A 15,786-nucleotide genomic window follows, 5' to 3' on the forward strand; every position below is an offset into this window, starting at 1 on the left:
TGTCTCCTGAGCCGCTGCTGCTGGGCCGTCTGGCGCCAATAGGGTCCCCTCCAACAGGCAGCTCCCACTGTCTGGGGTGGCCCAGCACCTGCGCCATGAGGGACAGTGTCATCCAGGCCTACAAGTGGTGACCCTGGCAGAGCATTGACTGGGCGGCTGATGGCCGTGGCCTGGCTGGAGGGGATGATCCTTCTGGGAGGTGGAGCTTTCTCCTGTGTTTGATTCAGGGGCCATTGGTGGGAGGGACATTCATGGTACACATAGGGCATCTCCAGGAGTGTGACAGAAGTGTGTGCCTGCACGTGTATGTGAATGCATGAGTGAGTGCACAAGGGTGTGTGCACAAATGTGAGTGCACAAGTGTGTGCGTGAGTGTGCACATGCGTGTGCGTGTGTATGAAGTGTGCATGAGTGCACGTGTGTGTGTGCACGTGTGTGTGCGTGAGTACACTTGTGTGCACGTGAGTACACACTTAGGCAGCCTCAGATCCACCGCAGCGCAGATGCCCGGGCCAGCATCCCTGTCTGTTCCCTCCCTGCTCCCCTATCATGGGCTTTGCTGCCCTCCTGTGCCTGCTCTCCAAGCACTCCCAGCCGGGACCAGAGCTGGGGTTCCCTTTTCACCCATCTTCTGTGCAGCTGGCCCCTGGCTCCCACACCCTCCAGCTCTGGCTGGGCATCGGCCACCCCAGCTTCCCTGCAGCAGCCTCTCTGGGAGGCAGGAGGGGGCTGTCCGCTCCACTTGGAAGATTGGCAAAGAGGCCCCTGAGGGGATGTCAGCATATCAGCAGTTCCATGCCTGCTGATATGACCACCTCTATCTCTTGGAGGCTTGCCCAGCTTCAGGCTCCTCCTTGGGACCGGGCGTGGCCTGGCTGTCCAGACCCAATGCCCAGTTGTGGAGTCAACTCCTGCATCCTCTGCAATGCCCCCCTCCAACTTCCCACAGCAGCTGATGGAGAGACATTCAACCCAGGCCAGGCCAGAGAAGGTGTGGAAGCTGGAGGAGCCTCAGATTTTCGAGGACAGAGAGCAGACCACAGCCTCTCGGAGCACGGTAATGGCCACACCCAGGTAAGGCCAGAGGCTAGGGCTGGCCACAGCCTCCCGACGTGGAAATGATGGGTGGGAGTCTCTCGGCACAGGCAGCGGGGTGGGCATTGCAGGCACTGGTGTGGAGCGGGCACTGCAGTTGCTGGCATGGAGCAGGCACTGTGGGTGCTGGCATGGGGCAGGCACTGCGGGCATGGGGTGGGCACTGTGGGCACTGGCAGCGGGGTGGGCACTGTGGGCACTGTCAGCAGGGTGGGCACTATGGGTGCTGGCATGGGGCAGGCACTGTGGGCATGGGGTGGGCACTGTGGGCACTGGCAGCAGGGTGGGCACTGTGGGTACTGTCAGCAGGGTGGGCACTGTGGGTGCTGGCAGCAGGGTGGGCACTGTGGGTGCTGTCAGCAGGGTGGGCACTGTGGGCACTGGCAGCAGCGTGGGCACTCTGGGTGCTGGTGTGGGGTGGGTACTGTGGGCATTGGTGCAGGGTGGGCACTGCCAGTGCTGGCGTGGGGTGGGCACTGTGGGCACTGGTGCGGAGTCTCCTGGGTGTGTCCTCACCTGCAGGTCACACCCACCTCTGGACACAGACGCTGCCACATCCTCCCAGGGTCCCAAGGACAGATCAGAGAGTGTGATGGCCAAACCAGCCTCTGCAGGTGACAGTGTCCTCAAAACTCCACCCAGCCCCTGAGGCAGGCAGAGCCCTCAGCCAGTGTGAAGCAGAGAGGGGGGAACCGAGGCAGGTACACAACGGGGAGGCACAGGGGGCCACAGCGGCTGCCCAAGGCCATGCCGAGCGGAGCCGGTATCCGTAGGCAGGTCTGTCTGACTCCAGTGCTCGTCTGACTGATCCTCGGGCAGCCCCAGCCCCTGGCATCCCTTGAGCCTGGGTAAACTGGGTCAGACAGCTGGCAGATACCATCTCCACCCACCCAGCCTGGGGAAGCTGAGTTAAGGTCTCAGTAGGAAAGTCTCCCTAGAGCTGGGGGACCAGCCCGACAGGGAGGGAGGTCCACAGCCCAGGGAGGACAAACACAGAGGCTTGGCCATCCAGGCGAGCACAGGCTGCTGTTGGCCCTGCTCTGGGACAGAGGGTCTCAGCTCCCCTGAGCTGGCGTGACCTCCAGGCTGGCCTCTAGATGGCTGCCATCTCCTGGAAGCCTGGGTACAATGTGTTTCAGCATCTTCAGGAACAGGGACCCTTCCCTGGCTCCAGGCCTGCTGATACAGCCACCTCTATCCCTTTGAGTGGCTCTCCCTGGTGGGAAGGGTCTCTGTACAGCCTCTCCATGTGGGCTGAGCGGAAAGCTGGTCAGACTCCCCTCCTGTGGATGTGTGTCAGCAAATAAGGGTCCACGTGCAGGCCATCGGGCAAGACCTCCACGAGGTGCCTTCAGCCCTCAGTGTGATCACGGCAGATGTGGCGACTTCCCAGCTGGGCACGGTCCCCACATCTCCAGGCCGGGCTCCTGCGGTGCGTCCCTAGTTTGATTCCACATCCGTGTGACTCTCATCATCAGACTCGGGCTTTAGCCTGGAATACGGTCAGCGGGTGCTCCTTGGAAACGACGTACATTCTGTTGTTTCTGGGTGGAATGTTCTGTGGCATCGCCTAGACCAGGGTGGTGGATCGTGCTCTTCAAATCTACTGCATCTTGGTGCATTTTCTGCCTAATATCCTCTGGATGAATACAAGACGGTATTGAAATACCCGACTGTGATGTCCTAGTTCTCCCGGCAGTTCTAGTAGGTTTCCCTTCATCTATTTTGAAGCTCTGACATTAGGCCCACAAACGCTCGGGATTATGACGTGCTCTCGATGGACCAGCCCCTGTGCCATTATGCAGCAATCCTCTTATCCACAGCAGCATGCTTCGCTTCGAAGCCGACTCGGGCCGATACTAACACAGCCACTGCAGCGCTCCAGCTGGTGTTCGCGGCATGTCCTTTGCCAGCCTTTTACTTTCAATTTATTTGCATCTTTGCATTTCAAGTGTGTTTCTTACAGGCAGCCTAGAGTTGGATCTTGCTTTAAAAAAAAATCAGCCTGGCAATCTCTGCCTTCTAATTGGGGTGCTTAAGCGTAAGGATCAGATGACTTCCAAGTCACTGCATTCACGCCGAACGTGATGGCTGACGTGGTCAGGCTGGAGTGTCACCTGGTTATCTTTCTCTCGTTCCGTCTGTCTTTTATTTTCTTCTTCCTAGATTCTGCTCCCCTGGCGTTCAGAGACATTTGTTATGATTCTGCTTTATCTCCGCCATTGGCTTCGGGGTTTCTATAGTATACACAGCTGATCACTTCTAGTGTGAGGCCAGTTCTTCTTTCCTGGCCGTTAAGTGACTGCGAGTCTCACTCTCGTCACCCAGGCTGGAGTGCAGTGGAGTAATCTCGGCTCACTGCAACCTCCACCTCCCAGGTTCAAACGATTCTCCTGCCGCAGCCTCCTGAGTAGCTGGGATTACAGGTGCGCACCACCACACCCAGCTAATTTTTGTATTTTTGGTAGAAATGGGATTTCACCATGTTGGCCAGGCTGGTCTCGAACTCCTGACCTCAGGTGATCCACCTGCCTCGGTCTCTCAAAGTGCTAGGATTATAGGCGTGCGCCACCGGGCCTGGCCATTTTTGTATTTTTTGTAGAGATAGGGCTTCTCCACGTTGCCCAGGCTTACTTTAAATGTTCTACAAACTCTGTGGTACATCGTTATCATTTTGTTTAACAGCCAATCATCTCGTTAACAGTGTGTTTGCACTTCCATCTGCACGGGTCAGGTCTTCCCATTTCTGGCAGCTGTCGTTGCTTCGGGCGGATCTAGGTTCCTACGCGGCCCCTCTTCCTTCCGCCGGGAGGCTGCCTGAACGTCTCTGGTGCTGCCTGTCTGTCTGCTGGTCTTCAGCTTTTGTACGTCTCAGGACATCTTCAGCTCATCTCTGACTTTGGTATACCTTTTCCTGGACGTGGAATTCTAGGCCAGTTTTTTCCCTGTCAGTCCCTTGACGACACTGCCTCATCTTCTTGCTGCATTGTTGGTGACAAGAAATTCATTGCCATCCTCCTCCTCGGTCCCTCGGTGCATCAGCGCGTCTGCGTTTCTGTGGCTGCCTGTAAGACTTCCTTTGTTACTGGCTTTGAACGATTTTATTACGACGTCCTTTCTTCTTATTTATTTATTGAAGACTGAGTCTCACTCTGTTGCCCAGGCTGGAGTGCAGTGGCACAATCTCAGCTCACCACAACCTCTGCCTCTCAGGTTCAAGTGATTCTCGTGCCTCAGCCTCCCAAGTAGCTGGGATTACAGGCACTTGCCACCATGCCCAGCTAATTTTTGTAGAGATAGGGTTTCACCATGTTGGCCAGGCTGGTCTTGAACTCTTGACCTCAGGTGATTCGCCCACCTCAGCCTGCCAAAGTGCTGAGATTATAGGCATGAGCTACCGTGCCCGGAGTTTCTTGTCCCTGGGGTTTGTTGAGATTCTTGGACCTGTGGATTTATCATTTTCTTCAAATTCAGAAATAGTTCAGCCACTATTTGTTCTTTTTGCTCCTCTTTCTCTCACCTCTCCTTCAGGGACTCCAATTACCCATATATTAGGCCACTTGAAGTTGTGAGCTGACTGCAATTCTTTTTATTCTTTTATTTCTCTGTTTCTTTTTGGCCAGTTTCTAGTGCTGTATCTTCCAGTGTGTTCGTCTCTCCTCTGCCCCTAATCTCATCCAGTGCGTTTTTCATTGAGTGTTTGAATTTTCATCAGTTCGCACATTCCATTTGGATCTTTTTGTTTTATATCCTCTGTGGCTCTCCGTAACATCTTAAACGTGTGGAATACAGTTAGGAAACTTCTCAGCTCCGCCTCTGCCAATCCTCACGCCCACATCAAGCCTGGGTCAGTGTCAATAAACGACCCAGCTCATTATGGAAGCTCATTACGGACTGGGGTTTTTGGTTTCTTTGCATATCTTCTGGACGTTGTGAATTTTACCTTCTTAGCACTAGATATTTTTGTATTCCTATAAACATCCCTTTTTTTTTCTTTGAGACAGAGTCTCACTCTGTCACCCAGGCTGGAGTGCAATGGCACGATCTCAGCTGAATGTTGCAACCTCCGCCTCCTGGGTTCAGCAATTCTTCCGCCTCAGCCTCCCAAGTAGCTGGGGCTACAGTCGTCCACCACCATGCCCGGCTAATTTTTTGTATTTTAGTAGAGACAGAGTTTCACCATGTTGGTCAGGATGGTCTCGATCTCCTGACCTTGTGATCCGCCCACCTCAGCCTCCCAAAGTGCTGGGATTACAGGCGTGAGCCACCCGCACTCCACTCTAAACACTCTTAAGCTTTGTTCTGGAATGCAGTTACTTGGAAGTAATTTGATCCTTTCAAACTTTGTGTTAATAGTGTGTTAGCTTGCTCTGGATCAGTGCTCAGCCTGGGGCTAATTATTTCCCACAGTCAAGGCAAGAATGTTCTGTGTCCGCAGCCTGCCCAGTGACCTGGCAGTCCTCAGGTCCTCCAGCCTGGCTACTGGAAACAGGAACCATTCCCAGGCTTCTGGTCCCTCAGATGCTTCTATCCCTCCATCTGGCATCTGGTAGCTTCTGGATGTGCACATTCCTCCATCAGTTCTCTGATGAATATTCCAGGGGGACACTTCCTAGATCTCGGAGGCCCTCTCCTGTGTGACCCTCTCTTCTCTGACATTCTGCCCCCATGAACTCCAGCTGCCTGGTCCCCCAGACTCTGGGCTCTGTCTCCTCTACTCAGGGAGTCCATCTTCCCCTCCCCACACATAGCTTAGCAACTCTCTCAGGCAGTAATCTGTGAGCATCGTGGGTCTCACCTCCGTTGTTTTCTGTCTCTCGGGGATGACTGTGCTATGTTGCCTCACGTCCAGTGTCTGGAAAACTGTTCTTTCATATATACGTGTGAAAATACATACATACACACACCATATATCTACATAACCACACATACGTGTGTGTATAGTTATGTGACTTTTTTACTTGTGGCAGATGGGATGGCAAAGCCGAAATCCAGTCCCTTTTGCCCTCTCTTTGTGGGGAGGGCAAGTCTGTAAGTGTCTTTTGAAGTAGAGGCTCCTTTTCCATCCCTCCCGGCACGGAAGCGTGGCCAGCAGAGGCTGGCAGCAGGGTGGCTACTTCTGCTGGGGATCTGGGCTCTGCGGTCACCTGCCAGCTCCTTGGTACTGGACCCTGAACAGCCGTTCCCCCTCTCTGGGCCTCAGTCTCCCCTCCTGTAGAAGCAGAGTCGCTGGGCTGTCCTCCCTGAGCTCCCTCCACTTTTGGAGCTGGTCTTTCCCACGACTGGTGGGTCACATGAGACTGCCGGTCCCTTCCCGCGTGGTCTCGTGAAGATTCTGTGTGAAGCCTTGTGTGTCCGGGAGGGGCTGGGGGCATGAAACTGCTGCAGACCTACTTTCGTGAGGCCCTCCTGTAGAAATGGTCCCTGACCCCCTACATGACCCAACCATGGTGCCTCCTTCCTCAGAGGTGGGGGGCCGTGACGGAACCCTCTCCCAGCTGTCCCCGGCCAAGCTCGTCCCTCCGGACAACCCTGCCCACCAGGTACGTGGAGAGGTCCCTGGGGGAGGGGCACAATTTCAGGGCCCAGCTGGACCCAACTGTCCCTCCATTGCGCAGCGCCAAGGCAGGTCCTGGGCTGGGAGGGTCTTCCGGCCATCGCGTCACCCAGTCTTCCAGCTGACAGCTTCCCAAGCCCGTTCCTCCCGCCCTGGGTGACACAGGAGGGCAGTTTTCAACGTGTGGCTTTGGGCAGATTTACGCCCGCCCAGGTTGTACATTTTAGGGCAGGTGGCTGGACCAGGGCTGGGCCGAGGCCGAGATGAGGAGGATCCTGCCTGCCCCGCCTGCCCCGAGAGCTCACAGTCGGGGAAAGACGGGCGCGGCATGGGGGACGAGGGGGCGGGCAGTCCGAGAGGGCTTCTCGGAGGCGGCGGCCTGTGCCGGGAGCGGCTTAGAAGCTAGGCGGTGACAAGGCCCGGTCGATCGGCCCGCCCTAGTGGAGCCCCGCGAGGCCCGGAAGCGCCGAACGTGGAGCTTTAGGAGCCTTGGGCCGCTTCAATCTGCAGATGTGGGAGCGGAGCCTACGGGAGGAGGAGCTGCGAGTGCAGCACCAGGCCGCGCTGCTGCGCCTGCGCGAGATGGTGCTCCGGGAGAAAACGCTCGCCGAGCTGGCCTTGCTGGAGCATCGGCGAGGGTAAGCGCATGCGCCCAGCGCCGGCCCCGCCCCCTGTGGCCCCGCTCCCTGTGGCCCCGCTCCGTCCCGTCCGGGCGCATGCGCCCAGCACCGCCCCCGTGGCCCCGCCCCGCCCCGCCCGGGCGCATGCGCTCAGCGCCGGCCCCGCCCCGTCCCGTCCGGGTTCCTCACTTGGCTCCCGACTGCGTTTTGAAGAACGGAAAGTTCTGGTCCAAATAATAATAGGTGTTTGCGGAAACTTAGATGAGGCAGTAAAGTACCCAACAAACAAAAACCCCATCGTCCCAAGGATGACCTCTGAGATCATCTTTGCGCATACTCTGTTTTGGGGAGAAGCACAGGCTGCTGCGACGTTGCACATGGGCCGCGTTTCCAAACCCTCCTCTGTGGCTCCGTGACGGCTGTAACACACAGGGTGCGCCGCGGCGACGCGGGGCTCTAACTCCCTTAGCCTGTCCCGGGTCTCGGGGTTCTGGGTTGTCTCCAACGTTTGGCCATCGTTAATGACCATGGAGAGATCATTTCCTCAAGGTAAAGCCTTACAAGTGGGATAACCGTGTCAGTGAGAACGCATTTGGAAGCCTCTTGATAATGCCAGGTTGGTCCCCAGAAAGGTGATTCCAGTTAACATCCTCACGCGGTGTCTGAGCGGGCCAGGCTGAGGGTGTCGTGTTCCATGATGGGAGGTGACCCCCACCTCCCTCCCCAGAGGACCCACTGGCCTGGGCTGGGTCTCCGGGGTGGGAGGGGCTCCTTTTAGCCTTTGTCTCTAGACCCAAAAGTCCAAAAGTGGCTGCGAAGGGTGGAAGAGTGACAGCCCGGCCTGGGGCCATCTGGCCACCCCAAGGCTGCTGATCCTGTCCACGCTCGGCCGCCTCCTCCCCAGTGCCCACACCTTGGGAGAGCATTCCAGGTGGATGTGGCCGACCGGGGCTGGCTGTGTCTGTGACTTTCTATATCCACTTGCACGGGCTGTCAAGATTGGCAGTGATGCTGCCACCTCCCCCAGGTGCCTGGACAGCAAGAGGGACAGAGCCCTGCTGGCCGTGCTGGTGGAGAAGCAGAAGCAAGCCCTCAGCAGATTCGAGAAGGAGCAGGTGGGGGCAGCACAGGCCTGGCGGGTTGGGGGAGGCGGCGCAAAGAAGCGGCGGCCCTGTCCTCTTCTTTCCGGGAATCTAAAAATCCCCCGGCACCACAGCTAAAGAATTCCCAAGCCCTTGCCACCTTCCGGGGCCACACAGGATCCTGCGGTACATGAGGAGTGTCTACGGCCTGAGGGGGCATCACGGCCAGGGTGGAGCTCGGCACCGTACACGAGGAGTGTCTGTGGCATCAGAGCCAGGGTGGATGGTGGCCCTGTGGCCTTGGCTCCAGGCCAGGCTCAGACTTTTGCTGGATGTCACCTTGGGCAAGTGGCTTTGTCTCTTGGAGGCTCGGTTTCCTCTTGGAACAGGAGAATAATTGTTGCACCTGTAAGCAGGGGTTTGGGAGAGTTTGGTGCAGCCGGCACTTCCCCGGGTGGATGTGTGCCCGTGTACGACGTCAGAGGACTTTCCCCTCTGCTCTGAGCCCAGTTCCTTCATCTGAAAAATGAGAAACCTGATGTGCACATGAATGGGGGCCGTGAGGGTGGAGCGGGCTACTCCCCAGATGCGCCTGGCAGGGTGGGTCTCAGTCGGTGACTGCTCCTGCCTTCCAGCCATCGTTGTCACCAGGCCTGGAGGAAGCAGACCCCCAGGGAGAGTCAGTGCTGGGCGCACGCGTGGAGGGGGACAGCTGCCCAAGTCAGGGCTGTGCTTGCAGCAGAGAGTGAGACTGGGGAGCAAGCCTGAGAGCCAGGGCGAGGACCCTTGGGGGCCCCTGCTCAGGTCACAGGCTCGAGGGCTCCTCACAGGTCAGGCCCTCTGTGTCTGCATCCTCACTTCAGTGCCCCCAGGCTGTGGGGCAGGGGCTGGTGCCAACACCCTTGGTACAGATAAAGAAACCAGGCCGAGTGAGGCGGTTCACACCTGTAATTCCAGCACTTTGGGAGGCCAAGGTGGGAGGATTGCCTGAGCCCGGGAATGTGCGACCAGCCTGGGCAACACAGCAAGACCCCGTCACTACAAAAAATAAACCTGCCACTACAGGTGGCCGATGCTTGTAGTCCCGGCTACTTGGTGGACTGAGGTGGGAGGATCGCTTGAGCTCGGGAGGTCGAGGCTGCAGTGAGCTGAGATTGCACCACTACACTCCAGCCTGGGCAACACTGGGCAACAGAGTGAGACCTTGTTTCAAAAAAAAAAGAAAAAAGAAGCTGAGGCTGGGGTGGGGGACTTACTGTGCCCAGGACCATCCTCGGGGAAGTGGGGGTGTGCTGACTGGAACACCTGGGATCCCCACCCTGCCCCGGATGCCCTGTACACGCTGGGACTTGGGGTGTCAGGTGCGGGGCATCCCAGGCAAAGGAGCTGGGGGTGGAGACCCAGCCGCAGACCCAGGCACGGTCCTCTTGGATATAGGGAAGCAGAAAAAGCCATGCACCGCAGGGAACAGTGAGAGCCACGGAAATAAAAGGGGCTTAGAGGGGATTCACTTATCACCTGGCAAGGCGGGAGCCTGGAAGAACAGGCCCTGCCCGGGGAGCCCAGGCAGGAGGCCTAGAGCTGGCCAGGGGCAGGGACACCCAGCCGTAGCCCGGCTGTCACAGGCAGAGACGCCGTGGTGGAGGTGGGGCCGTGGATGAGACACTCCCTCAGCACAGCCTCAGTTTCCCATCTCAGTGATGCGGCTGCCATCTCACAGGGCGGATGTGCAAGGGCCTGGCCTGGGCTCTGTGCAAGGTCACAAAGGTGCGTCCACCGGGGACGCTGTGGGGAACAGAGAACACAGTCGTAAAAGGAGCGACAGGGTGGGGGCAGCGCCCAGAGCCGGGAGGGAGGGAGGGCGAGGCCCAGCCGGCCTGTGAATATGAATACCTGCCTCCCTCCCCATCCCGCCGTCCGCAACTGCCTCCTCCACCAAGCCCAGGGAAGCCCAAGGCCATGCGGGTATCCTAGGCCCGGCAGGAGGGGTGGGCAAAGGCCAACTGGAGGGAAAGGGAAGCCCCCCAGTGCAAGGCCAGGGCATCCCACCAGATAGCCCTTCCCTTTCACCCGGCTCAGAGAGAAATCCAATACCTGTGGCACACGCAGCTGCTCAGGCACCGAGATAGGACGCGGCTCCTGCAGCAGCAGAGGGATGTCTCCACCCAGAGGCCCGAGGATGACCTCCCCACAGCGAGGCCCTCGGACGCCCTCCCCACGCTGAGACCCGAGGACGCCCTCCCCACGCCGAGACCCGAGGACGCCCCCCTCCCCACACCGAGGCCCGCAGATGTCCCCCCCACGCTGAGCCCCATGGATGTCCCCCCTACATGGAGCCCCTCGGACATCCCCCCGACACCAAGGCCCACAGACGTCCCCCCCACGTCGAGATTGGACGTCCCCCCGACGCCGAGGCCCGTGGACGCCCTCCCCTTGCTCGAACTGCAGGCCCAGGCCAAGCTGCTGCAGGTGGGCGCTCTCACCTGTGCTGGGGCTCAGCCCAGGAAATGCTGTCCACCTTGGCCGCTTCCTGGGATCTTGCAAATCCCTTGTAAAAATGCCTGTGGCCCCAGGCTGACTTGCTGGCGGGGGAGGCGATGGAGGGACGGAGGGGCCACAGCTGGGGGGCCGAGGAGGCTTCCTGGATGGGGTGGTCCTGGTCAGGCCCTAGAGCAGAGCCAGTCTTCAGGTGGGGGCAGCAGTGGATGGGGCGGGAGGATGAGCAGGACTGGGGATCTCGTGGGACCCAGGCAGGAAGGAGAGTGTGGCTGGGGGCTTCTCAGGGAGGCCAGCCCGTTGGGGACCCCAAGCAGCAGCTGCGTCCTTGGAGGGAGGCTCCTGCTCCCACGTCCTCTGGCTGACGGAGTGGGGAGCTGTGTGGATGAGGGTGGGGGACTGTCCCCTCCTGCTCCCATGTCCACCAGCTGACTGCGGAGCTGTGTAGACGAGGCTGGGGACCATCCCCAGGCAAGCCGTGTGCCCCCCTGACCTGCACGTCTCCTCTGTAAGGTGGGGAGGGTGGCTGGCTCACTTGGAGGGTGAGGGCGAGGATGGAATGATATGAGCTCTATGAAGCATCTGCTCCAGGCTGGGCCGCAGGAGAGGGGACCCCAGCAACCTGATTCGAACCCCCAGAGCTGGCCGTGGGGGTCTCCGGCTGGCCTTGGGCAAAGACCTCTCACTCTGGGCCTCCCATCCACACCTCTTAGTGGGGGTGCAGGACCCCTGCTCAAAGGGGAGGCCCCATTTCAGCCTGGCATCCTGAGGGGGAGCAAGCGGCCGGGGCACCGCACCAGCCCTGCCTCAGCCACTGCCACGTGCAGCCCAGCGCCGGCTTTTCCGAGGAGGAGTGGGCAGAGGCGGCCACGCCAGGCTCTCCTGTTTCTCACAGGGTCCCAGCCCCACAGTCAAGGCCACCTGGGAGGGAAGCTTAGAGACAAGCCTGAGGCCGGAGCCCTCCCCACGTCCCCTGACACCGCGCAGGCCCAGCAGCCCCGCCGACCGCCACCCCCAGAGCAGCCTTGCGAGCTCGAAGGACGCACGGTGAGTTGGTTGGTCTGGGGGGTCCCGGGGGAGGGGTCTGGACCCTCATGTTGGCCTGAGAGGCCTTTCCCACATAGGGCGGCCGGTGCTCACTCAGCCTCATCCCCACCTGTGCCTGGGAGGATGGAAGGGGGTGGGCATTGAGGGCACCGAGCGGGCCCATTGGGTGCTGGAGCTGCCCGAGCCTCATGGGAGGAGCCCCAGCAGCTGGCAGCACTTTCCCGGCTCTGCAGCTGGCCAGAGTGTGGCCACAGGAGGGACCCTCTCAGCCTGTTTCCTCGCCTGGGGAATAGGGACAGGTGCTCTCCCGCCCGTAGCTGTGTGGGACACTGTGGGGCACAGCTGGTGGACAGACCTGATTCAGGGGCCAGGAGTGGCACGTGTACCCCTAGGTACCCCCTCCCAGGGCGGCTTGGGGTGGCTTGACCTTCTCTGAGCCCTGGCCATATGGCCATTGGCTTTGGTTTGCAGCAAAAGCGCCTCGTTAGAGGGCACCAGGAGCTCTGCCTGGACTGTCCCCATGGAGCGGGGGAGGGTGTGATGACCGGGGTCACCTGCCCGAGAGCCTGGCCGTGCGAGGAGCAGCTGCTTCTCCCATCACGGGCCTCCTGGCTTCCTGATGCTGAGAACGGCTTTTCCTGCTGGGCTCAAAATGGCCCTGGAGGGCGGGGGAGTCCTTGTCTCCCCCAGGCTTAGGCCCCCAGGGCTGGCAGGCCTCAAGACTCTATCAGGGAACCCCTAGAAGCAGCAAAGGCGGGGGGGGGGCAGTGCAGACGCAGCGGAAGGGGAGCAGCCTTTGCAGGCCCCTGCTTGCCTAGGGGAGTGCCCCGAAGCTCCTTCCCAGCCCAGAGGGGCCTCTGCAGGGAGGGGAGTCGGCCACTCAGCCTCCGCCATTAGCTCTGTGAGCTCTTCCCGAAGCTTTCAAAGAAGCCTGGGCACAGACTGATCAGGCATCCAGTCCCAGGAGTCTCTGAAGAGGCTTCCAGGCCGACTGCCACCGCGAGGTCCCCCAGAGTTTCCTTAGAGGGCTGGAGGGGGCAGGGGCTGGTGGCCCCGTGGTTGTAGGCCCAGACCCTGCGGCGGGGTCAGCCCATCCTCCTGGCAGAGGGGAACACCCTGGGCTCTGCTTGTCATGCCAGCAATGTGTAGCCCCGTCCACAGCTGGAAAATAGAGAAACGTGAGGCATTCACGGGAAACTTGGGCTCCCTGGGCCCCCAGCCCCGAGAAATCGCCTGTGGTGTTCTGCTGGGGCTCCTGCCACTCGGGAGCAGGCGCTTCCCTCCTTCACTGCTTCGGTGGAGAGAAGCCCCTGGGGTGTGTCTGTGAGCAAGTGTCTGCACCCCCAGCACGGGGAGGGAGAGCCGGGAGAAGCCGCGCAGAGCAGATGGAGCTGCCTCGGGGTCCTTGGCTGAGACATGTGTGCCGGGGAGAGTGCGAGGAAGGGAATGACTCCTTTAGAAGGGGTCAGGGGCTCCTGTTCCCATTTTTATTCAGCCTGTTCTGTTTCTGGGGCAGCTCCGGGAGCACAGTGCCTTGCTCTGCTTTGCGGGCTGGGTGGCGGGCCCTGGGGGCACTGCCCCGTCTCCCTCCAGAGCCTGCGTGGGGCACACACTGGTGTTGAGGGGCCCTCTGGGTCCTGCCCCAGTGAGAGTGCGGGCTTCAGCCCCTCAGCCATCTACCTCGGGAGACAGGGCTTCCAGACCCTTAGGGCCCACCTCTGAACCAGCACCTCCTGCCCACCCCTGACTGCCTGTGAATCCAGGGGAGATGCTCAGGGGCACCCTTGGGTGGGGCAGCGAGCTGTGCCCAGGTGTGGCCAATGCCTGGAGAAGAAAGGGAGGCGCATGTCGTGTTGTGGGGCTGGCACCTGAGAGCAGGGAGGCTTCTTGCCACCCCAGCAGTGTGACCCAGGCAGAGGCAGACCAGACGGGGGGGCCTGGAGGTCAGCGCAGGCTGGGGGTGGCGTCGGGCTTCCCGGAGCCCAGCCTGTGCGCCTGGGAGGGACCATGCGTCTCCAGGCAGAAGCCTCAAGGGCCACACGCTGGGGAGCCGCAGGCCTCTCCCACCTACCTTGCTCGGGCAAGGGGGTCAGAATCCTGTCTTCTGCTTGGCCACTGACCAAGGCCACCCCTGGATGTGACGTGAGATTGTTCCCAGGGACAGGGTGCTGGTGGAGGTTGTGGCCAGGGCTGGACACCTGGGAAGGCGCAGCTGGGCGGGTAGTCACCTCCACTCGGCATGGCCCTGCAGCCCTCCTGCAGAGCAGCCCCAGGATGTGACGGTGCCCCAGACAACCTCCCACACGGACGGTCACCAGCAGCCTCCGAGGTTGGCGTGGGGAGAGGACGCACTGGACCTCCGGGGCCCGCTGGTGGGGAATGGCAACCACGTCAGCCAAGGTAACAGAGAAGCCATGGTGACCACCCAGGGACAGATGGCCGCGCATTCAGTGGGCCCTGGGCGATGTGGGGTGGCATCAGGCTCAGGGTCAGGCAGGCCTATGTTCTGGCCTGCTACACCCCGAGTGTGACTGGGCCTCCCCTGGCCTCCCCATCTCTGTGTCCCAGTGTAGCAGAGCACACAGTGGGCCACCCCGGTGCACAGGCTCCAGCATTCCCAAGATACAGAGCGGGTGGGTGCGCAGGCCAGAAACCACCCAGACAGGCTCTGCTCGAGGAAGGGCTCCCGATGGGGAGCCCCCGGGCCACGTGTAGGCCTCAGACTGTTGTCAGGCAGTTCCCAGAAACACAGGCTGGCAGAGAGCCTCTGCCCAGGCCGAAAGGAAGATTCGAGGGTCTCAGAGGCCGCCTTTTCCAGGCCTGGGGCTGAGCAGACCCTCGGGCCTCCAGGCAGGGGACAGGGCAGGGCAGAGGGCCGGATGTGGCCCCAGGCCGTCACCGTCTCCCTCAAGGTTAGCTTGTTTGCCATCCATCCTGCCTGGAACAGGGCAGCATGTGGTGACACCCTCCCCATGCCCCACACGGTCAGCCCCCGCCTGACAGCTCATTTGCCCCGACTCACCCCCTCCCTTCCTGGCCTCAGTCTGTGGTCACTGCTGGTGATTCCCGGGACTGTGTCTTTCAGAGCCTGGGGAGCAGCCTTGGGTCCCTCTGCCGGGCCTGCAGCACGAGAGCCCCCCTGACAGACGGCAGCTGGGCCCAGCCTTTCCCGTACGTGCAATCCCTGGAAGCCCTTTCCTCAGCACTGCCTGTTTCAGGGACCGCTTCTCCCCACCATTCTGCCAATCTGCAACTTGATCTTGGTTGGGGGCCCTTGGTTCCCATGTCCCGTCCTTGGTTCCTGCAGTGGGTCCCTGTCCGTCCCCATCTGTCCCTGTCCGCCCCTGTCGGTCCCATGAACCCCAGTCTGTCCCCATCTGTCCCCAAACATATCCGTCTATCCCTGGCCCTTGGTGCCCTCCCCCCAGGGCCCTGTGCCATGTCCACCCCCCTGTCTCACCATGGAGGCCGAGGAGGCCGAGGGGTGCCTCCCCACAGCTCAGCGCAGGCCGCGGGAGGCGAAGGAGCCGCCGCCAGGTAAGCACCCTGGAATCAGCATGTGGGGCTCTGGAGCACCGGACGCTCTCCCCACTTCCAGTGGGTCCCATCCAAGGCTGGAGCTCAGCTGCTGGACAAGGAAGAAAAGCGAACAAGACCGGCCCTGGTGACCCGCCACCCTGGCCTTGGACCCCTTCACGGCAAGAAGAGTGGCCGGCTCCATCTCCTGCTGGAGGTGATGCAGTGGCTTTTCTGGGGAAACTAGAAGTCGTAACTGGCTGGGGTTGTTTTAGCTGCGACTTCATTAATCTGGGGCAGATTTTTAAGCATTTGGAAGCCAGCGCTGCCTGAGCGTCTTCTGTGGATGGGGGTTTTTGCACTGATGACATTT

The 15,786-nt window shown here is 60.3% G+C and overlaps 1 protein-coding gene across 1 annotated transcript in view; it reads left to right on the top strand.

Moving 5' to 3' along the window:
- Nucleotides 1-15,565, top strand: part of CCDC187 (coiled-coil domain containing 187) — a 47,397-nt gene extending 31,832 nt beyond the window's left edge. The window contains exons 13-23 of the mRNA XM_064366090.1: nucleotides 950-1,074; nucleotides 1,618-1,709; nucleotides 6,562-6,638; nucleotides 7,163-7,290; nucleotides 8,300-8,387; nucleotides 10,434-10,552; nucleotides 10,769-10,823; nucleotides 11,746-11,897; nucleotides 14,149-14,297; nucleotides 14,983-15,068; nucleotides 15,365-15,565. Of these exons, the coding sequence (XP_064222160.1) occupies nucleotides 950-1,074; nucleotides 1,618-1,709; nucleotides 6,562-6,638; nucleotides 7,163-7,290; nucleotides 8,300-8,387; nucleotides 10,434-10,552; nucleotides 10,769-10,823; nucleotides 11,746-11,897; nucleotides 14,149-14,297; nucleotides 14,983-15,068; nucleotides 15,365-15,565 (1,272 nt within the window). The remainder of the gene's footprint in view (nucleotides 1-949; nucleotides 1,075-1,617; nucleotides 1,710-6,561; nucleotides 6,639-7,162; nucleotides 7,291-8,299; nucleotides 8,388-10,433; nucleotides 10,553-10,768; nucleotides 10,824-11,745; nucleotides 11,898-14,148; nucleotides 14,298-14,982; nucleotides 15,069-15,364) is intronic.
- Nucleotides 15,566-15,786: the final 221 nt, after the last annotated feature.

The sequence above is a fragment of the Aotus nancymaae genome, unplaced genomic scaffold (genome assembly GCF_030222135.1).
Source record: "Aotus nancymaae isolate 86718 unplaced genomic scaffold, 86718_ANA_hifiasm-v0.15.2.pri h1tg000063l, whole genome shotgun sequence".
Taxonomy (NCBI): Eukaryota; Metazoa; Chordata; class Mammalia; order Primates; family Aotidae; genus Aotus; species Aotus nancymaae.